This window comes from Aythya fuligula, chromosome 20 (genome assembly GCF_009819795.1).
Source record: "Aythya fuligula isolate bAytFul2 chromosome 20, bAytFul2.pri, whole genome shotgun sequence".
NCBI lineage: Eukaryota > Metazoa > Chordata > Aves > Anseriformes > Anatidae > Aythya > Aythya fuligula.
Window position 1 is genome coordinate 11,298,089 of NC_045578.1, and position 23,091 is coordinate 11,321,179.

Genomic DNA, 23,091 nt, shown 5'->3' on the forward strand with positions numbered 1-23,091 from the left:
TTAGTGTGAGTTGCTCTTTGCTTCAAAGGTTTACCGTGCTCTGATTTATTCTGTGCGTTCTCAGTCAGGGACTTCTCTCTCCTCCAGGACTGTGCTGCTCTGGCAACTTTGTTGTTAAAAATAGTACGAAATATGCATCCAAATCTCAGTGGCATACATACTTCTGATTTGGGATGGAGACAACATGGGCATTGGTGCAGATTGATGGCTTCCTTCTCTTCGTTTATTTTTTTTCAAGTTGTGATTTTGTAACAAAATGATACAAACGAAGAATCGATTATTTGGAGTCTTTGTTATAAACTACACAGCCCACAACAAGAAGCCCTGGTTGTTCCCCCTGTCCCACCCCAAAGTTTTGGGTCACAGGGGCCACCCCATGTTTTGGTGCTGCTGCTGTAGTTGCTTTGCCTCGCACAACAGGTGCACTTGGGAGCAGGATTTCAGTGATGCTTTTGTGGGTGGGCTTTCTGCGTAGCTTGTGTTGTTGCTGCTGCTCGAGGATGTTTTCTTCTCCATTTCTGGGGCCTTAGGTAGCCCATCAAAGCTGACTGGATGGAAATAAACAACCCACTGGTTTTGGTGGTTCTGAATGAACAGCCCAGTGCTCCCCAGAACTGAGCCATGGAGCAGGTGTAGTCCCCGTCCTCCCCCTTCCATCCTCTCTGTCCCTGCCCCTGTGGGGGCCCCTCGCTGCCCTGCAAGGTGCTGAAGCCGCGTGCTGCAGTGGGGCAGTTGGAAAAGCGTGCTTACAGGGGCTCCGCTGAGCTCAGCTGGGTCCTGTGGGCATCTGCGCTGGCTGTGTCAGGGATATTGGAGTCAGTCTGGGCCAGGGTCATGGGATTTGAACCCTGTGAGCAGCCCAACCGCCCCATTCGGGTGCTGGCTTCCAGTTTCCAGGGTCACCTCCTGGATTTTGGCTCAGGTGGCCAAGGGCCTTCGCTGTCTGTCTTGGAGGGGCCGGTGGGCTCGGGGTCCCCATGCCCTCCCCAGCACTGGCCTGTCCCCAGTGGAAGGCCCTGGCCATGGAGCAGGGCTGCAGGGCTGCCACGCTCTGGAGCCCCTTCTCCCTTTTCCCTGCCTGTGCGGGAGAGGTCCGAGCCCCCCAGCAGGCTGCGCCACGCACCGGGTGCGCGGGGCATGGGCACCCTGTGAGGCAAGCAGTGCCCAGCCCAGCACGGCCTGGCCTCTGTGGCAGGCAGCAGGGCCCTGCCGGCTGGAGCGGGGCCGTTTGCACGAGGAGCAAACCCATCGCCTCCACAGTGGTGAGGCACTGAGGGGTGTTTGCTGTGCTATCTGCAGGCAGAGGCAATGCCAGCTCCTGAGCATCCTGTAGTAGGGATGCGTGTCCCCAAGCGGGGGTCTGGAGGGACCTGGGTCCTGAACTGCTCCTCTGAAGGCTGTCTCTGCTGGAACTCATTGGTAGTTCCTGCATTCACCTCAAAATATGTCAGGAAAAGGAGGTAGTGCTTTACCAGTCATACAGAGAAGGCTTTTCCCAAAGAGACTCCTTTCCACCAGGTACCAGATTTCTGTGAATGAGCTCAGCATGACACTTGAAGGCTGAGAAAAAAATCTGGCTCTGAACTCTCACAGAATTTGGCCTGTAATGTGGGAGCCTGATTTTTTTTTAATTTTTTTTTTCTTTCCTCACCATCACATTGAGCAGAAACCCTCCCAGTGTAGTTCTTGCTGTGGGGTTTATTCAGGACAGTGAGAGTCATATAGACATCTTAAGGGGAGAACGAGACCCTGAGGAGTTTTTTTTTTCCTGTCTGCTGTGGACTGAGGAGCCTTCATGGGAGTGATTGTGAGAATTCAAGCAGTGCTTTACGGTGACTGCTTCATCTTATGCAAGCTGCCAGGACCATCAAAGTGACATAATCTGAGGGAAAAGGAAGGGACTGTTAGCGGTATAGTCAAAAGGGACTCTGTTCCTCCACCTGCTCTTATTTTCTTTTTTTTCCTCCTACATTCAGTCTTTGTTCTGTGTTTGCAATTGAATTTTGCTTTACATGAGCCATATGCAAGTCTGGCAGGATCAGTGGCAGCTGCAGAGTCCCTGGTGGCCCATGTCCCTTTCTTATTAGCAACCCAGCAAAGTGCAGCACAACAAATTGACTTCAGTGAGCTCCCCGTGCAGGAGCGGGGTGATGCTTACCTTGTTCCCTCCGCACGCCTTCCCAGGCAATCAATCTCTCCATGCCTGCCCTGCTCGCTCGAGCTGAAGCGAATGAGCAATGTGCACCAACAGCTGGTGTGCGCGGGGCTGCAGCTCCCGCCGGGCACGGGGCTGCTCCTGACGCCAGCCCCTCTCCAGAAATCTCGGCTCAGGGCACTCGTACCTGACCAGGTCCCGTAGCTGCTCCCCTGCCAGCGAGGTGGTGCCGTGGTGGTTCCCTCCCGCTGGGCAAAGCTGGCGGGCTGGGAGCCTCAGGCCGGGGTGCACCCTGCTGCTGCTTTGCTGGTCCCAGCTGTGTTAGAGGCAACCAGAAATAAGGCAAGTGCTTCTAACACAGTTGTCACTTCACTGTTTGGTTCAGCAAAGGATGCTCGTAGGTACTCCCTCCTCTGAAGTCATTTGGAATGGAATCTTTGCACTGGTGAAGTCAATTTTTAAATTCCCATAATTTTTGGGTGGTAGCAGGGCTTGGGTTCACAAAGACAGCAGCTCACATGTTTTTGGCCTCTCCCCACCTTCAGAAGCACTCCTGTCCCCCGTGCGCCCGTGGCACAGACGGCCGGGGGGAAGCAGTGTCCCTCCGCTGTTCGGAGCTGGTTCTGCACGTGGTGGGAGGCTCTGGTTTCTGGGAGCTGTTCTGTTTAATTTACAAATTATTGAATCAGCTCAGAAATGGCTGCCCAAGGTTCCTTGGCTTGTGTGTTTTCAGGAATCAGATCAGACAATCCTTCTGGTCTTAAAAAGTCCACGAGTCCCTTGGCTCATTTATCCAACTGCTGCTGGAAATCACTGCTTCCTCTGCTCCTGGAAGTGAGATCAGAGAACAAAATTTGTAAGCGATAAAAATCTCTTTCCGCCATTATTTGCATATCAAGCGTTACTTTCCTAACGAGACAAATTGGGAAGTCCTTGGTGGGTTGGAAAGGATCCAGATTCCATCCAGCTGCAGGCAGGAGGTCGCTCTTCTCCCTTAGCGCAGAGCAGGATGGGCGGCTGCGCGGAGCGTGCCAGGACCTACTGAAACAAGCACAACGGCAGCGCCCGCACCAGCGCGGGACGCCCTGAACCACTCTCAACAATATTTATTCTTGCTGCAGAGTAGTAATTAAAGTTAAACTCATTTGCAGTTAAATGTCACCTTGCTCTTAGCAGGGCTTTGGTTCCTGCTTGTGTGAGCTGTGCAGTCGGGAAGCCTCTGTGTGCACGCAGATGCGGGCTGGCAATTTACAAATACATAATTCATTGCAAGAAATCTAGACCAGAAACTGCTGTTCTCTTTCTTTGCTGACTCTCAGACTTCAGTGCGAGAAAGTAATGTTTCAAGTCAGGGCCAGTCTTAGCCCAGGACACAGCCAAGGTAAATCAGGTGACTGGGGAAAGCGTTGCACTGCAGGGGCTCTGCCTGCACCTGGTGTAAGCCCCGGAGCACCTGCAGCTTTGCAGAGCTGTGCACACGTGGCGGGAGTGCCTGCGGTGGCAGCTGGGGCCAGGCAGCTCCAAAACGGCCATGCCCGAGGCCGTCACCTCCCAGGGAGCAGTGACACGGCAGGGACCCCCGCCAGGTCACTGGCTACGGATGGAGCGTGGTGCAGTTGGGCTGCAGGGCCTCATCTAAGCTCTTGCTGAAGATTTCCAGGGGTGACATCTGAGTGAATTGCCCTTACTGCTGTTGCAAAAAAAAATCTTTTTTTTTTTTTGGTGACTTGTGAGCAGGCGACTGAGGTCCACAGCTCCAGGCAAGGCCAGGAGCTCCCCAGCATCTTGTGAGCTGGACCTGGGGCAGAGTCAGGCCTTGTGCTGGAGGGTGCTGAGCTCCCCCGTGTCTCCTCTGCAACCCACTGAAGGGGAGGCTCAAACCTAAGGTGGGAACCCAGCCGCTAGTTACTGATGAAATGCTGGGGAGTTTTCACATCCAGGCCTGCAGCTCCACCTCATGTGTTCGCTGTGCTGGGTTCCCAGCCCGTGCGGGTGGCTCAGCTCCTGTGCAGCACAGGGGGCAGGGGCCGGAGCTGCCTGGCACCCCCCGGCTGCAGGAGCCTGCCTGCGCCTGCGCCTGTGCTGCCGGGGTGGGCATGAGAGGCAATAGAGGAGCCCGGCCCCTGTGAAAACTTCAGGCACTGGGCACTGAATATTAAATAAAGGAAGCAGGGAGCAGCTGGCAAGGTGATGCCCATCAAGGACAAAAAATGATGGTTCCAAATATAGAGGCTGTTAATTTACAGGACATCTTTGCTGTCCTTCTCAAGGATAAAGCATCTAGACAGCTGAACTTGTTGCAGGGGGGTGTGCTGCAGGAGATTTGTGTCTCCCTGCGCCAGGTTTCTTCTGCAAAATTAAGCGTAGGCACAAAGGTAACCTGCGATGCTCCGAGCGTTTAGTTTACACAGCGTAGCAAAAGGTAGAGCGCGAACACCGCGGTGTCAGATAGCATCTGACATCTCCCCTTCCCACGCGTAATTCGTACGAATGCACCGTGTCAGTGTAGGACCTGTCTGGTAAATCGGACAAACAAAACAAAACGGCAGGATGCATTTACAAGTTTTCATTACACTTCAGAGTGAGAAGATGGGAGGAGACGTGCACGCTGAGGCCAGCACCCCGTGGGGCCAGGGTGCGTGCAGCCCTGGCTTGGCCGCTGCTCCTCGCAGGGTGCTCGCGTCCCCTGGCCCCACGCCGGGGGCTCCAGCCCCGCGGTCAGCCAGTGCTCTGGGGTGCTTCGGGGTGCTGCAGGAGGGCACAGAGAGGTGGAGAGCATCACCGCAGGGGTGCCTGGCTGCCCTGTGGGGTGGAGACATCTTTAACTAGGAGCTGATGAAACAGATGTAGGGTGTAGAGCTCCTGGGCTCTTCCCCTCACAGGCGCTGTGGGCTCTCAGCAGCGGAGCCGTGTGGAGCTCTGTGCCTGGCCTCCCGACTGCTCGGTTCCCAGAGAGCTCTTCACAGCGCAGCACCGCAGGCTGCTTGGCTCCTGCTGGGCGGTTGTTTTATTGGTAGCATAACACATCGAGGCAGGATTCGGCACTGAACAGGATGTTTTTATCAGAATTTCAGAACATCAGCAGGGTTTACAAAATTCATGACCTGAATTTGTAGGTGCTTTAGGGCTGTGAGGGGAGTGCTCTGAAGATCAGAGAGACTTCACCTGTCATCACTGCTCCGGGAACTCGCCCGTACACAAACACTCAGAACAAGGGGAAAAGGCCCCCCCCGCTCCCCCTCGGCACCCCCGGCTGGAGGGGGCCAGTGCTGCCCGGCAGGGCTCATCTCCCCGTCCTCGTCAGGAATCCCTGCCGTTGCGCCTGTGTAACTGCATTAAGGTATTTCCTTAATTAGATTTACTAAGTATGTAGGATTCTATTTTTTTTTTTCTTTTTGCCTTCCCTCTTAATTTGCCTAATGAGGAAAATGAAGAAATAAAATTACTAAAACCATGCCTGCATTGCTTTCCGGGAAGCCACTGCCGTGCCTGGTGCTGGCCCCAGCCCTTGCAGGGTGCGAGCGAGCGGCACGGCCAAGGCCCTGCCCGCTGTGCGCCCTGCAGCGAGTGGCGCGGGGCCACCCTGGTGGGACACATCCTGCAGGAGGCTGTCCTCCGCGGGGCGCCCAGGCTGTCCTTCAGCTTGCGCCTGCCTGGCTCAGAGGAGCCAGTGTCCAGGAGGTGCTGCTCCGGAGGATGCTCTCGTCCACCCTGTGCTGACGCCGGTGCCCAGGGGTGCCAGGTGGGGGTGAGGCGCACGCTGCCCCCCGCTCCCCGTCGGGTGCTGCCTCCAAGACCTTGTGTTGCGTGACCAACCCTCGACCCTCGGGGTGCGCGTGCCCATTGTGCAAGGGAGAGACAGGTCAGCAGTGATTGCAGAGGCCGTTTGTTCCAGCCATGACGTGCCAAGCCCAGGCTTCAGCTCATAATCATATTACTGTGTCCTTCCCCACCCCATCCTCACACGGTTTGCTAATTGCAGCTGCAGACTGCAGGCGGCTCAGGCAGGAGATGTTTTCTCATGCTGGCCTGGGGCAGAACTGGGTGGCAGCGGGCCGTGCTGGGGGGCTCCTGGCCCTTCTGGGCTTGGGGGCACGCAGTGCCCGGCTGTGAGGCAGTGTCCAGGGACAGGGGGACTGCCAGCATCCCCCGGCCACCCTGTGGTCTCCAGCTCTGCAGAGATCCCTGAGGGATGAGCATCCTGGGTGGCTGTGGGGCGCTGGTGTGCTGCCTGGCATCCCTCGGCCGTGTCCAGCCATGCTGCAGGTGGGACTCTGCAGGGACCGGAGCCCTTTGCCAGCCCCCAGCCGGCTGTGATGGGGCCGCGGCGAGCCCCCGCTCGCTCTGGTGCAGTCTTCATGTGAGCTCCTGGGGGCTGCTTGGACGTGCAGGTGCGCCCTGCACAGATAACCACATGCTAATCTTCCTCATGATTCGTTTGTCATCCCCAGAGGGTAATCTCCTCAAATTACGCTGATGGCCCTTGACCCTGTAGCTGACAGCAGAGTGAATCGTGGGACATGGTTGCAATTTAACATAATGTATTTCCAGTGCATCAGGGCTAATTACAAGCGGCTGCTGGTGAATGGGTTTGTTTTGCTCTCCCTGGAAGTGCAATAGCAGTTCCAGCAGTTTGGCCCCAGAGAAGACATCAACATGTGATAGAAGAACATGTTGTTAAGTAGTGTGAGTGATTTTATAATACTTAAAATGTGATGCTATGGCAACCTGTTACAAATCCCAGATCAAGTCAAATTATTTGTATGCATCCCCGTAACTTTAATCTTTGTGAGGTCTGTTACGTTTTATGCCTTTGAGGCCACTGTACAGATTGGTGCAATCAGCCAGAGAACAGGGTTCAAAGGAAGGAGAGCAAAGACGAGTGGTTGCCTCCAGAGCAGCCTGTGCTGTAGTGCCCTAGAAAGTCAAAGAGCAAATAGTAAAAATCTGTCATCCTGTTGTTTTTTTTTTCAGCAGTGGAGTCATGGTGGGTTTGTGGAGAGGAAACAAGGAAGGAGCTCAATGGACAATACGGGTGGTCAGAGAATAAATTCTGCTGGTGCCCCTATGTAGTCCTACAGAATTTCGATTCATTTCTTGCACTGCAAATCTGGAAAATGTTATTTTCTTTTTAAAACAATCTCCATCAGCCTAGATGAGACATGGCTGTGCAGCACAGCAGAGATGGGGATGGGCAGTGCCTTCATCTCGCAGCGGCCACCTGGGCAGGAGGGCCCCTGCTGTGCTGCAGCGTGCGGGGGGCTTCGTCTCTGCGCGTCCCACCTGGGGCTGCAGGGTGAGCCTGGGCACAGCCACTGCTACTTGGTGCTCTTGGAAGAGCTCCGAGGACTGCAACCAGCAATTAATTAGACGTGTCACAGGTTGGTCCCCCGGTCCCCAGGGCTCAGCTAGCCCTGTCCCTGTGTGCTGGTGGCCGGGCTGGGCTGCAGTACTGCACCGGCATGGCCGAGCATCGCCCTGCCTTGCGCGGTGATGGTCCACGGCTGTGCCACCCCCTCCAGGGACGGGGCTATGGGCTTGAAGCTGAGCCCTGAATTTCCCCTGATATCCAGCCGCCGTGTCCCTGGCTATAATTTAAGTCCATTATTTCTTGTTCCTTGGTTGTTAACTAATGGGAACTATTGATCTGTGTCCTGTTAGTGCCTTCCCTCTCTCTGTTCGCAGCCACCGTAACTCCAGCTCCTTGGCTCTCCTTTCTCCACCCGGACGCCTCGCAAGGGACAGGCCTTCACCCGCTCCCTTGCATCCTCTGCTTCTCTTTTGCATGGGGTGATTTGGAGTGGGGGCTTTTAATTTATGTTGTGATGGGGGCAAAAGGCTGTGGGCTGTGACCCAGGCGTGGGGAGGCGCGGGGCAGCTGGCGGGGCCAGGTGCTGGCAGGGCCGGGGCAAAGCCCGCTGCGGGTGCTGGCGATGCACGGGGCTGGGCTGGGGGGAGGCAGGCGGTCCTTCCTGCCGCCCCTGCATGCACAGGCTGGGTGCTGAACGCTCGTCTGTGTGCACGTTTGTGTGTGCGCGTGTGCATGTATGCGTCTTAACAGATGGAGCTAAAGTCCATTGAGACTGGGAGAAGTCTATTAGCAAAAGCAGTTGTAAATACAGGCAGAAAGAGCAAAAAGCAGCCCTCGTCAAGCTCTGTCTCAGTCTCTTTCATGAGCAGGGACACATCTGGGCAGCCACTCCATGCTCGTGCAGTGGCAGCAGGGCTTGGCACTCGCTGTTGCCTCAGTGGTCTGGTAGAAAACCAGGTCTGCTCTGGGAGTGATTTGGTGGCACCCTGCAAACGACCTGTGAGAGTGTTCCGATTTGTTAAAAGTGCCTTTTCTGCAATGCAGCTGCTGTTCAGACCCCTCACCCCCAGCAGGATCTCCTGTGGGCGCGGGGGTGCCCTGTCCGTGCCCCGGCGGGCATGGCTGTGCCAGGAGCGTAGGGCAGGGGCTGCCCCTCCAGCTCTTCGCTGGGAGTGAAGCACGGCTCCTGCAGAGCAGCCTCTGGGCAGTTTTTGTGCAAGAGGCTCTGCCGACGTACCGGTGCTGGGTGCAGGCACCCAGTCACTTTTTTGGGGGGGCCTGGTGTGCACTGGAGCCTGGTGCCACGCAGCATCGCCCCACGCGCCGCGCTCTGCCATCCCGGGGTGGGCTGCCATGGGAACAAACCTCGTTACTGTGAGATAAACAGTTGGACATTTTGGCCCAGTTTCTGCAGGACTAACCTGGCAGGGATGAGAGGAAACTAAATTAAATCTCAGATTTTCTGACTCCCAGAGTAGCATCTGGCACTACCACTGCGTGTGACGATTTGATTGTCTGCCTGGGAAGTGATTTTTTTTTAAAAGGCACAGTGTATTTTTATCAAATAATCAGCGGAGGGCTTTGGGTCCACCTTATCAAGGCTGAGGAGAGTTTTGGGCTGCATTTCTTGGCAGGATCTTGGTACAGCTGCTTCTCCCCTGCCTTTCCCAGTGTTTCAAGTCCTTGTGAGACCCCCCCAAAGTGCTGAGCGCCCGCTCCCCCATCCGTGGGTCTGTGTGCCGAGATGTGGGGATGTGTGTGAGCAGCCCAGCCCGTGCAGGGCATGGGGCTCTGCAGAGAACTTTTGTATCACCTTTTTGTGCAGCTGTCTTTTTTTTCTTTGATGTGAGATTATTTTGCAAAGAGAGCATTAGGGCCTCTTGGTTCAACAGAAATGTCCCCTGCGTTTCCTTATCTCCTGCCTCCACTGCTCACTTGCCTCCCAAACCTTCGGGTGCAGGGAGAGCTGACCGGCTCTCATTCTGTTTTGCAGGAAGCAGGAGCTGCTGAACAGCTCGGATGTGACCCTCCCGGACCGGCCGCTGTCCCCCCCGCTCACCGCCCCCCCCACCATGAAGGTGAGTGCGCGGGCGCTGCGCGGGGGCCGCTGCCCCCTCCTGCTGGCGGCCCCGGTGCGTGGGTGCGCCGTCCAGGCAGGGTGCTGGTTTTGGAAACTGAAGCCAGCGAAGAGCAGCACTTCCAACGCAGCAACTGTACCAGTCTGGGCTGTTCTGAGCGGAGCAGAAGTAGGTGGTTTCTGGAGATCAGCCTGCAGCATGTTCAGACACCATCAGCTACAGAGGGGCGTGCGTGCCAATGGGCCTGATCCTGCGCTGCCTGTTACGTTACGCAATCCCGAGCAGTGATGCCGGGCAGGGGGCAAAGCCTGAATGCTGTTACCCCTCTGATCAGCCCCCCAAGCTCCCCTGTGCTGCTTGAGCGGCCGCTTGCCCAGGCAGACCACGTGGCCCTACGGCAGGGCTGGCTTTGTGCCCACCACCGGCTCCGTGCCCGCAGGACCCGGCCAGTGTGGCCGCTGGCCCCTGATCTTTGGCCGCAGTGGAGCCGGTGGTTGAGGGACTCAACTCCTCTGCTGCTGTCGGAGTAACCTGAGTAATCTGTGCAATGACTGCGTTTCCAGACAAAGGAAATGGTAGCTCTTCTCCCTGGGTTGCTGCAAAGTATTCAATATGTTGCCACCCGGGAAATTACTCATTAAGCTGGAGAAGATGAGATCGATGAGAGGATTACACGATGGCAAAGAACCTGGTTAAATGGTTGTCAAGAGCAAGGGGGCTTGGAAATAGAATATTGAGCTGGAGGAGATTATTAGCAGAGTTTCTTGAGTTTTGGTCCATTTGTACTTTTGTTGATGACCTGGGTGCACAGAGTTGGAGCGAGCTGACAAAGTTCACTGGTGACACGAGGTGCGGCACCTCGGTGGTGTTGCAGAGGAGGGGACTCACTGCTGAGAGATGGGGGGAGCGGGGCATGGGGGTGCGGCAGTGGGGCACATTGGCCTCAGGGCACTGGGCAGTGGCATGACCCTGCCCACGGCGCAGCGGAGGCACAGGGAGGCAGCGCACAACGCGCGTGCCTTGTGCCACTGCTCCTCGCACCGCCTTGCCCGGCATCGGCACGGCTGAGACCTGGCAGCTGGGTCCTGCCTGGAGCCGGGCGGGAGCAGCGCTGGGGCAGCTCTCCTCGCTCCATCCCGAGGGCAGAGACACCTCAGGCCTCTGCAGCATCCTCCAGCTGCGAGTTTCACAGCTGAGCTGTGCGGTGCGAGAAGGTTCGTCCTTATGTGCACTTTGTACTTTCTGCTTAATTTCAGGCACAGGCTGCAGACAGCTTGCTGCAGACGCTGTCTTCCTGCAGTACAAAGCGTTGCTAATGCAGCTGTGTGAGCAAACTCCTCTTAAGAGCATGGAGGCTCTGCTAACAAGAATGTGTTTTCCTGGTGTAGTTTAAATTCCCTGAATGAGGCAGGCTACAATGGCAAGAACCTCCTTTGCTGGTGCGATTCTATGGTCAGGATTGCCTCCCATCAGTCCTCGGAGGGAGGAATTTGTCTTGCACTCATAATCAGCATGGCTGTGCAGCAAAACTGCGTGCAGACCGAGCCAGCAGGGCACAGCACTGAGCGGCTGTGGGGTAAGCAATCCATCTGTTCCCGGGACTCTCCTGCTGCTCTCCCCGTTCCACCGATGTTGGTCCTGGAGTCTCGGGGGGGAGAGGAGAAGGGCAGTGCATGCAGCCCCAGCTGCTGGGTCGGCGTTTGCGGTGCTGTGTTTGTCCCCTCCCGCTGGGGTGGGCAGGGATGCAGCCCTGCGGCTGCCTCCACGTTCCCTCTGCACGGCTCTCCCCGGCTCTGTCGTGTGGCCAGGACCCTGCCTTGCTCCCTGTGGCCGTGCCAGGCATTTCCAGCAGGCTGGGACAGGCGGGGGCACGGCACTGGGCAGCCGTCCCCCAGGGTGCAGCCGGCTCACCGCCCGCGCTCCGAGCCGCGTGCCAGCAGCAGAGCGTGCATCCCATCCTCGTGCCAGCGAGGCAGAGGAACAGCCAGCAGATTTCCTGGCTGGACTTCGGCTGGCGCCCAGCAAGGGGAAGCCGAAGCCCCCGCGTTGTTTACCACCCGCAGAGGACACCACGTTTCCCCGGGTGGCTCTGGGCAGTGCAGAGGTCCCGTTTTGGGGGTTTCCAGCAGCAGCGGCGCCCCGAGGGTCCCGGCTGAGGGCAGCCCCGTGTGCCTGGCCCTGCCGCATGGCTGTGCGGGAGCTCACCCTGGGCTCGGCAGCAGCCGGTCCCACAGGGGTGAGGTATTGATCCCAGGTTTTAACTGAGGACAGTGAGTGTTGGAGCAATTAAGGGAGAAAAAATATCATATGGCTTCTGAGGGATGAGGGCTGCTTTCCTTCTGGAGAAGGAAAGAAAAGGCTGGGAGCTTTCTTCCATAGGGGCTCTGAAGGCAGGCTTGAAGGGTCAGCATGGATATTTGACCATGGAAACTGCAGATGATATACTGAAGTTTTGCCCAAGCTTTCTGGAATTAACTCCCTTTGTAAATCTGCTGGTGTTTATTTTTTTAATTCAGTAGCTTTTTAGTGGCAGCGCTTTTCCTCTTCTCTCTCCTTTTTGTGAGAGCAGAGTGGACTCTCTAAGGGACCAAACCTGTTTGCTCCATTTCCTTATCTGCTCTCAGATATTTGACATTTACTGTGAAACGAGCCCCTGGCTCGAGCCCTGATGGTTCCCCACAGGGGATCCTCCGAGGTCAGGCAGCAAGAGGGAGCAGCTTTCTGTGTCCTGACCAACCAGCCACGTACAGACAGTGACCCCACTGCAGCCTTGCCATGTGTGGAAGGACTTCTCAGCATATTGGACCTTATCTCAAAACTGAAACCCGCCGCACAGCTGACAACCCACAGCCTGGCCTTGCTGCTCCCAGGGGCCCAACCGTGCCATGGGCAGCGGTGTGCGGCTGCTTCCTGCATGCGCCGTGCTCGGGCAGCGCTGCCGCTCCATCGCGGTCCTGCCGGGCCTCTGCCCTGCCAGGGAAGCGAGTTGTTGGTGCTGTTTGTGTTGTTTTGCAGAAAGGTGTTAAGCGGCCTGCTAGCAGCTGCAGAAGTTCAGGTTGGATGCTCTGACATCGAGCGTGCAGCCCCTGCTGCCTCCTTGTGCTCGTTCTGCTGCAGTGCTCCCTCGCAGCTTCCTAATTTTGGAGCCACGGGGCGGATGGACCGTGAGCATCCGCACGCTGTGCAGGACCACCTGTGTCCTGAAGAGCTTCTGCCTCTGGCTCTGTCCTGATGGTGTTCTACATGGAAATGCTGAGGCAGGGTGCCTGCTGGCAGGGGCCTGCTCCTCCCGGCAGAGCTGCACTGGGGGCTACAGGGGCAGCATTTTGGCAGTGGGGGGTCCCTTCTTCCATCACACGGGACCTCACCACCCTGGCTCATGCTGGCCTTGGGGAACGAGGCTGGTGGTAGAGAAGGACAGTCTGTGGGACCAGGCTCTGCAGGCAAGGCTGGCAGCACCTGCTTCACTGCTTGTTCTTCGTCTTTATAATCACATAATTAAAGCAATTAAAAGGTGATTACTGACTTGTTCTGCTTTATGGCAGGTTTAAAGGATGGCAAAATCTTTTACAGGTGGCACAAAGTGTCCTTTTGGAAAAGTGAGGTGGAGCTGGGGCTCTTCTATGGGTGATACTTTGCCAAGTGCCGGGGAGCCCCTGAGTTGCCAAACACGAATAAAAACCGTATGGATCTAGCCGTGCTGCTGAGAAGCTAGGAAGCAGGAGTGAGTCGAGTCAGTATCCTCGGTGCTCATCCTGGTCTGGCACTGTTCCTCAGAGATTTTAAGGTGCTTCCCAGAGAGCTGTGTGAGTTCTGGTATCCCTGTCACAGCGAGGGATGAGGGTCATGCAGGGGGTGGGAGCAGGGACAGCAGAGTCCCTGGTGGCTGTGACACCCGTTCTTTGGCAGAGTCATGAGGGCGTTTGGGCCAAAGCAGTGGTGTGCTGCCTCCTCCCCGGGCCGTTCTGGGGCAGGAAAGCCCTGCTGGTGCTGGTGCCCAGTCTGCAGCTTCTGGGTCACCAGTCTGGGGTGTCCGGAGCTGATTCTGTGAGGTTTTATGGTTGGGATTTGTTTGTCTCCCTCGGCAGGGCTGTGGCTTTTTTGTGCTTGCAGATGCCAGGTGGTTCCAGCTGGGGAGGCTGAGTGTTGTGCATCAGCCATTTGCTGCTTCCCATTGGGGAAAGGGGAAAAGGCACGTGAGTGGTGAGGCACCGATGGGCCTGACTTGTCCTGAGTGTCCTGAGACTTTGTGGGTCACCTTCCTTTGAGTAAGCAGAAAAGGGAAGGCTTGGGTTTTGGAAGTATTTGGAATGCGTTTGAAACCCATCTGGGCACAGGCAGAGCCCGTCCAGCTGCGTGCTGGCCACCCAGAGGCGGTGAGCGACAGCTCGCTCCTCCTGCAAAACCAGTTGTCCTGGTGGACGGTGTAAAACTGGTGGATTACTTTTTTTCTGACGTTCCCTTGGCCTTTTCCCCTACAAGCCCCTTCACTGGTGTCTCTGTTTCCCTCTTTGACCCCGCACCACAGGGACTTGCCACACACGTTGCCCCCGCAGCACTGGGTCGGGGGGCAGCAGTCTCCTGCTTCGTGCCCTGCCTCACGGGCAGCGGTGTTCGACCAGGTGTTTTGCAGGAGGGGGTGAGGGTCCTGAGCTCTCAGCCTGTGGGAGCAGGGCTTGGGCACCCTGCTTCCAAGGGGACAGCCTGTGGCACCTTGCCAGCTTGAAAATAAACAATGGTGAGGAAGAAAAATCAAAATGTCCTCTGCTCGTCTGCACTTGCGGCAGGCTCAGGCTGCTCCGAGCTATTTCTGGCACTTGGCTGTGGTGGCTCCATGTGCGTGCAGTGCTGGCACTGATCCTGCAGCCTGGGGGCACGGCACCGGTGGCCTCACGGAGGGGTCTCACCAGGACCCTGCATCACAGTGTGGCTGTCACAGGGTGAGGGGGTCCCTGTGAGGGGCAGACCCCACGGCAGTGGTTGGGACATGGTACCTGCCGCCTGGTAACTCTGGCTGTGCCGGGCTCTTCTTGCTCTGTTGGCCGGACAGGCCAGGTGTGGCTGTGCAGCAGGACTGGGGAGATGGGGATGTGGGCTTGGTGGGAGCAAACCCAGCGTCCCCCTTCCCATCGCCTGCTGCCCTCCCCTTGGCTCCCCCACTGCATCTCCTGCGTGCCCGCCGGCCCTCCCAGAGCCGCGCCAGTGTTCAAACCTTTGCCTGCTTCCTGCCCAACCTGTTTCAGGCACTTCCCCGCGGAGCCACCCTTTTAAATAACAAAGCAGCAGTCCTGCAGTGCCTCTGGCTTGGAGAAACATTAACGAGGGGAGGTGTCGGGGCTGGGGATGGTGTCCAGGCTGGCGCCCAGCCTCCCCGCTCCGCACTGGGCTCCCGTCAGGACGAGTGGCAGCAGCAGCAGCTCCCGGGGCATGAAGACGGCTGTCCTGGCTGATGCGGCAGGGGCGATGTGGGGACGATGATGGATTTCCTACGGGGCCTGCTGGTGAGTGCCGTGCCGCCCCCAGGGAGCACAGGGAGTGCGGGGCGGGCACCTGGCTGTGAGCACCTCCGTGTGCTTGGTCCTCAGTCGCTCTTCTGGTGCAGTCTAACTTCTAACTTCTTTCTTTCAGTTTTCTTTCTGGGTGTCATTTTCTTTGTAAACCTTCAATGTGGGCATTTACTGGCTGTGCTGCTGCTTCTGCTCTGAGTCGCTCCTAGTCCGCAGGCACCTGCTTGCTGCAACGTGCCTCCAGGGTGCTGCGCGCGCGGTTCTGCAGACACTGCCCCAGCTAACCTGCCTTTGGGCCAGACTCAGTGCTGAAGGAGAGGAATAAATGTACTTTTCTGTGCTGGAATGCTGGGCTGTGATGCTGTGCATCCCTTCTCTTTGCTGTCAGGGTAACAAGTTTAGCTGTGAGGGAGCATGGGCATGTGAGCAGGAAGGCAATAACAACTGTACCATTTTTGGCTTGAGTATTTTGTGTTCCTGAGGTCATTAGTACAAGCTACTGGACAGGTTTGCCCTGCCTAAGGTAGCAGGGGAAATGACTTTCCACACTCATGTTGCCTTTGCGTGCATTTAAAAAGCAGATGCAGTCATGGCAATCTGGAGCAGATAGGCTCAGTGACTCAACTGGAGTAAGGATAAACTCTGTGCTGGCTAACTCCACTGCAGGTGACATAACTTCCGACTGAGCGACACAAAGGTATAATTGTCTTAACTGTAATTATCAAAATATTTGTGGCCCAGTAAAGCTTAACTTCAAGTATGCATAAATTCCTAATGGGTACAGACTGCTGTTTGGTTTATTAAATGTGTGTACACATTTTCTACCGGAACTCACTTTAGAAGTTGGATCAGGTTTAGCCCTGTGGTTTTGCCTGTCTGGTTCTGGCTGCTGGCAGTGGGACCTGAAAACTATTTTAATTGTCTCAAAGAGCATGTGTCCATTGTAGAGACCTGAAGTGGACCTTAAAAGGAGCTTGAAATAAGGAAAAGCCTTTTTAAAGTGCTACTAGTTTGGGCACAGAGCTCTTTTGAACCCTGGGTTCATTTTTTTCTTGCTGCAGGTGCAGGCGATAAAAAAGGGGCATAGTCTAAGGGTAGAAATATGGCCAAGGCTGCTGCTGGGGTGTGCTAGTCCCTTGCTGTGCTGCAGTGTCTTCCTTCCACCACAGCCGCTGTGAACTGGCGCAGCCACTGGGCTGCTCATGCAGCAAGCCTCACTTTGGCTTGTTATGTTTATCAGAAAGAAAACCAGTGTTTTTCGTTTCTTCACCTCCTTCTCTGTTTTTTTTTTCTCTCTTTTCTGTCTTTTGAGAAATTCAGTTTAGTCTAGAGTTCAGTGTTACTTACCCCAGTGCCGTGCTCTTTGCCGTGACGCCCCTGCCCCATGTCCGGCACAGAGCTTCAGAGAACCAGCAGTGCCGCTGCTGCCCGTCCTGCTCCCTGCTCTCCCTGCCCATTCCGAATTAGGCCATACCCCCAGCCTCTGCTCAGCAGTGTGAACCATCATCCCAGCCTCCTGCAGACGCAGCGAGGGATAGCCAGAGCAAAGGTGGCTTAAAGGAGACTGGGTAGAGGAGGAAAGAAGCTGCTTCACCATATCTCCAGCAAAGCCACATATTGGTTTACTGGGAGTGCCCCAGTATTGACAGCTGGAGTCTGCCTAGATAATCTATTTGCATGTACCCGGGAGCAGGACAGGCCATGTGAGGGTGGGGGACCATGCAGCCGATGTCCCCAGTGGCTGTACTGCCCAGGACACAGCCCTGCAGGTGCCGATGCGTCGAGGAGCCAGTGCTGGCCACAGAGAGTGGGTTTTCCCCACGCCCTTGCCCCGTTCCTGTCCTTGCCTGCTGTGCCCAGCTGCCCTGGCAGCACCAGCACAGGAGCAGGGGGCTCTGGGCAGTGCAGGTTGGGTGAGACAGGAGCAGCATTTCCTCAAGTCCTCCCTCTCGTCTGTGGTTGTGCACCTGTGAGCCTGCCCCAAGCTCTCAGCCCATCCAGAGGTGCTGGGGAGCTGGGATGCTGGTGGGACAGGGCAACCCCTGGCAGCAGCAGGGCTGGTGACAGGCTGCAGGAGCGGGACATGCTGCCCAGCCACGGGGTCAGGACAGCTGAGCCACTCTGCTCCACGTCTCCAGCCTGTGTCAGCACTGTGGGGAGCTGGAAACGGGGGACTGAACAGCCTGAGAAAAAAACTGGGAACAAAAGGGACCCAAAGAGGTTGTCCAAACTACGGTGCCAGCACTGATGTGATTAGAAAAAGAAATAACTAAAGAGCATTTATCAAACTTTACACAAGGCAGGCTGGGAAGTTGTCCGGGGTGAGTGTTATTTGCAGGTTGAACTGCACTTTGCAGGGCAGGCTCTGAGGCACGCCAAGGCGCCGGGCACTGCCGGGGCTGCCGGCTGCCAGCGGGAGGAGCGCCCGGCCGTGGCCTGGGCTGGGGCTGCCTGACCTTGTGCCCACTTCAGCTGGACAGGAGATTTCTCTCTTTTCTTTTTCAGTCTGCAGAATTCTTCGAAATGCTGGAGAAAATGCAGGTGAGCAGCGGTGTGTCGGTGAGGCCTGTTTCCCAGGTTTGCCCTCCCCATGCCCGTCCCCATTTCGCGGTGTGCCAGCTCCCCGCAGACGGCTCCGCTCCTGCCGCTGCCGCAGGGTGACTGTCCTGAAATGTCCTGCCCTGCCCTGCTGGCACCCCCTGTGCTGCTGGAAACAGCTCTGTTATTCTGTCTGTTGGTTTTGTTCCAAACAGGCACCAAAACTTGAAGAACAGAGAACTGGAAGCCAAAAGCATAAGGTTTGTTGATTTATTTTTTTTCTAGCATGGATCTTTTCAAGCACCCCCCCTTATCTCTACAAATCTGGGCTTTAATGTTTGTAGCCAAAGACAGCCACTGTAAGGACTAAAAAGGATTTCAGTGTTATCTAAAAGCAAGGCGCTGATTGAATCGCAAAGATAAGAGAGTGGTGCTTGTAAATCTCTAATCCAGCTTTGTGTCCAAACCTGTGTATTTCAGCGGAGAGTGATTTAAAATGGCTGGGTTTTGTATGAGGCATGGGGAAGCTTGTACCACTAACTGGGCGGGGGAGCAGGGAGCAGCAGGACAGGATGCTGGGGGCTCACAGGCCAGATCCGGGCCGTGCTGGGGGCTCAGCCGCCTTGCCCGATCTCACCACTCAGCGCCTGGGTCAGGTTTGGGGTGCGGGTCGGCAGGACCAGCTCACTGGGCAGCACTCCTCGATTGTGCTGGGGAAGGCTGTGGTTTTAGGGGACGGCTAGCAGGGAGCAAACACTCATAGGCGGTCTTGTGATTCCTTTTTCCAGGAAGACTACATCCCGTACCCCAGCATCGATGAGGTGGGTGCTCTGCAACACGCTCGGGCAATGCCTTTCCCAATGTGCCGACAGAAGGGGAGCGTGCAGAGATCCTGTTCCCAGCAGGAGCTGTGCAAACCCCATCTCCTCTCCCCTTGCTCCACCTCTGTGGCTGAGCTCTTCCCAGGCAGCACAGGAGCCCTCTTCAAGGGGAGGGAAGAGGCACTGGAGAGGGGCAGGATCTGCCCTGCGGCACGGGGCTAGGGGCTGTTGCGGGAGAGACAGCCAGGGAGGGGGCAATGAGGTCCCAAAGCTGGACCCCAGCACTGCCCAGCTTCCCTGTTCCTCCCCAGATCCTTGATAAGGGCAGCCCCTACCCACTGATCATCCTGCCCCAGTTTGGGGGATACTGGATTGAAGACCCGGAAAACCTTGGCACACCCACCTCGTCTGACAGCAGCATCTGCGAGGAGGAAGAGGAAAACCTCAGCCCCAGCACCTATGGGTACAAGCTGGAGTGCAAAGGAGAGGCCAGAGCCTACAGGAAGCATTTTCTGGGGAAGGTAGGTGCTAGAGGCAGTGAGGAGGCAGCTGAAAAATGCTCCTACCCTGCCCAGGAGAAAAAAAAAAGTCCTACAATTGTGAGCAAAATAGGCAAATTTTACAATTTGCCCTCTTGCAAGGAGAAGGGATGGCTGGTGTGCAGCAACGGCCACGGTGCCCAGCCACCTGCAGGAGCCGGGGGGGCGCAGGGCAGTCTCCTGCTGTGCACAAGCTGAGCCACCTTAACCTGCTTTCTCTATTTGTAGGACCATTTAAATTTTTACTGTACGGCCAGCAGCCTGGGAAATCTGATTCTTTCTATTAAGTGTGAGGAGGCAGATGGCACTGAATACTTAAGGATTATACTCAGGTATGGAGAAAAGAAGCACAGTGCTTAGCCAAATGTTTTCTCTTTGGAAGGCTCTTGCTTTGTTTCCGCTCTAAATGCTGCGGGTGTGCTGGCAGCACACACGTGTCACCCGCATGGAAGGGCTTGGGTTGGGTGGGAAGCCAGAGGCATTGTCCTGTAGTGACTGCCTGACTTCTGATAATGAACACAAGGCTTTAATATGCTGCTGAAACTGAGTGTGGAACTCTCCGTGACACTGGGTGATATCTGTCATATCTGTCACTGTCCTTCCTGTAATCTGACAAGGCCCAGGGTGGCTGAACTGTTGTCTCATTTCTCCTCTGAACTATGAATATTTTAAGATCTGCAGAGATTAAAAGAAAAAATGAGCCTTTGCTTGCTAACCCAGCCCAGCAAGTCCAGCAGAACATCTCCCAGGGCCTGGCAGAGCCTCCTGCGGCAAGCACGCCACAGAGCCAGCCATGGCTGGCATGCAAGGAAGCTCCGGTGCATCTGGTATCGCAGGATCCTCCCGAACATCCGTTCGTTTCTTTTTCTTTGCCAGATCCAAAGTGAAGACGTTGCATGAAAGGATCCCTCTGGCTGGATTTAGCAAGCTGCCTAGCATCCCACAGATAGCAAAGGTAACCGGCACGGGGTGCCTGCTGTGCAGGCATGCAGCGCGCGGCGAAGCCTGCACCATGCTGGGTCTGTGGGGCAGCCGTTCCTTCAGATTTCCCAGGCCAGGCTGCCCGTGGCTGCCTGCTGGCAAGGCTCCAGGCAGGGTCCCAGCACTCCTGCGGGGGCTGATGACACTTTTCCCTTGCTCCCAGGCCTTCTGCGATGATGCCTCCGGACTGAAGTTTAACCCAGTTCTGTATCCCAAGGTGAGGATCTTACCCCATGTTGGTTGCACATTCAGCCAAGGACAGGTAGGGTTAATTCTCTCTTTCTCCCATGACCTAGAAGCTCTGATACAGAGCGTAGGCACTTGTACTGCATCTTCCTAGCTCTGTCCCTTTGCGAAAGTTCCCCTCAGTGCTTTGTATAGATGCAGGGTGTAAGATACTGTTTTTATCTGGGCTCAGCAGTACAGGATCTGGGATAGGACCTGCGTGCACCCACCATGGTCTCATTTGGGAGCTGTCCTCCCAGGCATCACAGCACCTGCCCCGGGCCATGGAGAAGGAGAGAAAGGCTGTGAGGTGTGAAACGGCCTTGGTTTGATGCCTTAAGATTGACTTGAAACCCAGTGAAAAGTGTTGAGCTTGTGCTTGAGAAGCTGTGTGGGAAGGGGAGCCGCGATGGACGGTTGGCTGTGTGGCGGGACGCGGTGTTTCACCAGCAGTCCCTGCGGGGCACAGCAGGCTGTCCTCGCTGCCCTCACTGCTGACGGGGCCGGGACTTGCTCATCCCCCCACTCCGGGATCGCTTGGCCTAGAGCTCTTGTGCTGCCACAGAAACCCATTATGGGGAAGTTACACAGCAAATCCGTCATTTTCAACTAACTTTTATGTGGCAGACTTCTCATGTGGCAGGCCCAGCAGTGTGTTACGAGGCAGTTTCACCGCCCTTTGATGTAGCCGAGATCAAGGCAATCCATTCATCCATTTTCATTACTCGCGTTGCTACCAAACCATCACCTGGAAGTCTGAGAGCAGCCGCTGCCCACGTCAGGCTGACAGACACCTCAGACGTGTGCCCACACAGCGAGAGCTGGTTCGGCAGAGCGGGGCCGCTGCCCGCCATGGCCACGGCAGGGCCGGCGCTTGTGGCGGCGGGCAGGAGGCTGTGGGGCCCCTACGGTGGTTGTGGGTTTGGACAGCCGAATGAAATTGTGGTTTGTTTCACTCCAGGCATCCCAGATGATAGTGTCTTACGATGAACATGAAGTCAATAACACGTTTAAGTTTGGTGTGATCTACCAGAAGTTCAGGCAGGTGAGTAATCCCTGCATCATGCTCACAGAATGAGTCCTGCGGCACCAGGGCTTGTTTGTCAGGAGACGTGTGGGACCCTGAGCCTGAAATTTGGTCCTGTAGTTAATTTTGGGACAATGTTTAAGGACACTGTGTCACTGGTGTCCTTACGAATAATGCACTTCTTACTACTTGGATGTTTCCCTGACTCGAAATATGATGTGGCTGAAGAAAAATCAGTATGAAAATCAGCCTGCAAGCAGCTGTAGGGAAAAATGGATGTGAAAATGCATTTTAGCAGCCGTGGTGTTTTAATCAGATGTATGTTTAGACAGTGAGACCGTTACATTTGTCTTGGAAGGCTGTAGGCTATGCAGACATGCGTTTGCTGAAAATGCTTTCATTAGCCTAGGAACACTGGATGCGAAGCACGGAGACAGCCGAGTCTTATAATTTACCAAAGATTATTCTGACAGGCACCCTAATTATCCTTACATATTGCATTTTATTTTGGATTGAGTAACTCATGGAAGACCGTAATTACGGTCTTGTTGTTTTGAAATATACCACACAGAGGATGATTAAGACTTAGATTTTTCCAATGAAATATTAATCTGTGTTCCAGTATTACCCCTGCTTTATCCTCACATCTCTTTCTCTTGGTCAGAAGTTGTTCTCAGCAGCTTTACTGCTGGAATTTCTTGGTGGCTGAAAGGGCTCTGAACCTGCCCACGCTGGCAGCTGGGAGGCACGTTCGGTGGTGCAAAGCGGGTGCTGAGCACGTTGTGGCAGTGCACAGCACGTTTGGTGGTGCAGAGCGGGTGCTGGCAGCATGGGGATGTCCCTGGCCCCCGGAGCCCCCTCAGTGTGGCCGTAGCCCAGCCCTGTCCTGCCTTGCTGGGAGGTGTGGGCAGCCGGGAGGGGCGCAGCCCTGTTGTGTTGGCTGCCCTCCTGAGATGGGCCTGTGTGTCCTGTAGACCCAGGAGGAAGAGTTGTTTGGCAATAATGAGGAGAGCGCTGCCTTCAAGAACTTCTTGAATTTGTTGGGAGACACCATAACGCTGCAGGACTTTAAAGGGTAAGTAAAAAAAATGATTTTATATATAAATTCAACAAGACACCATATAGTATGTAAAGTACCTCTCGTGCGAGAACAGAAGTCATCTTATTCATGAGCAGTACAAAGCAGAAGCAAATATAGCCTTGGCTTGTTTTTCAAACTTGAGGGAGTTTTCCAGAAAAATTGGAACTGCCAAGAGAAAAGATCCTGCTGTTTGGAGACTATATCTGGTGACACTCAGCTGTAAATGAGAGACTTCCATAGAAGCACACACTGTGCTGAGCGCTGTGCCGCAGGGTCAGGGTCAGCAGAGCCAGGCGGGGAGCAGCCGTGCAGTGCTTGGCCCCGTGGCCGCTGCGGATGCTCACGGCTGCTGCCAGTGCTGAGCCCGTCGCTGTGACCACATTGCCTGCCCTGAGCTCCAGACTGGTACCGGGATGCTCAGTTACGATATATGACGCATGATTTGTTCTCTCCCATTTGCTAGCTACTAGATAAAGATAAATGAGCTGGTTTGTTCTATCACCTTGTCCCTGACAACCGTCTATAGGCTTTGGTAAGCTTTCAATTAATATTTCTTCATTTCTCCCTTAATTTCTCTTCGGTTCTAGTTTTCGAGGAGGCCTGGATGTCAGCCACGGGCAGACGGGGGCCGAGTCTGTGTACACCGTGTTCAGGGACAGGGAGATCATGTTTCATGTCTCTACAAAGCTGCCTTTTACTGAAGGAGATACACAGCAGGTAAGAGATGTACAGACGCCTTCCAGCAGCCATGTGTCGCTGCTACAGCCGTGTGGGAGCTGTGACCTACCCAGCACCACAGCCACAGAAGTCCGTGCTCCAGAGCACCCT

General features: G+C 55.5%; 1 protein-coding gene across 8 annotated transcripts in view; it reads left to right on the plus strand.

The window, feature by feature from the left end:
* RAP1GAP2 (RAP1 GTPase activating protein 2) overlaps positions 1-23,091 on the plus strand; it is a 76,522-nt gene that overhangs the window by 39,775 nt on the left and 13,656 nt on the right. For 7 of the 8 annotated variants that reach the window (XM_032200799.1, XM_032200800.1, XM_032200801.1 and 4 more), the window contains 11 exons: positions 9,460-9,544; positions 17,557-17,592; positions 17,805-17,849; positions 18,378-18,410; positions 18,722-18,931; positions 19,178-19,281; positions 19,826-19,904; positions 20,094-20,147; positions 21,117-21,200; positions 22,157-22,257; positions 22,851-22,980. In XM_032200799.1, the coding sequence (XP_032056690.1) occupies positions 9,460-9,544; positions 17,557-17,592; positions 17,805-17,849; positions 18,378-18,410; positions 18,722-18,931; positions 19,178-19,281; positions 19,826-19,904; positions 20,094-20,147; positions 21,117-21,200; positions 22,157-22,257; positions 22,851-22,980 (961 nt within the window). The remainder of the gene's footprint in view (positions 1-9,459; positions 9,545-17,556; positions 17,593-17,804; positions 17,850-18,377; positions 18,411-18,721; positions 18,932-19,177; positions 19,282-19,825; positions 19,905-20,093; positions 20,148-21,116; positions 21,201-22,156; positions 22,258-22,850; positions 22,981-23,091) is intronic. The other variant, XM_032200806.1, reaches the window with a different exon arrangement.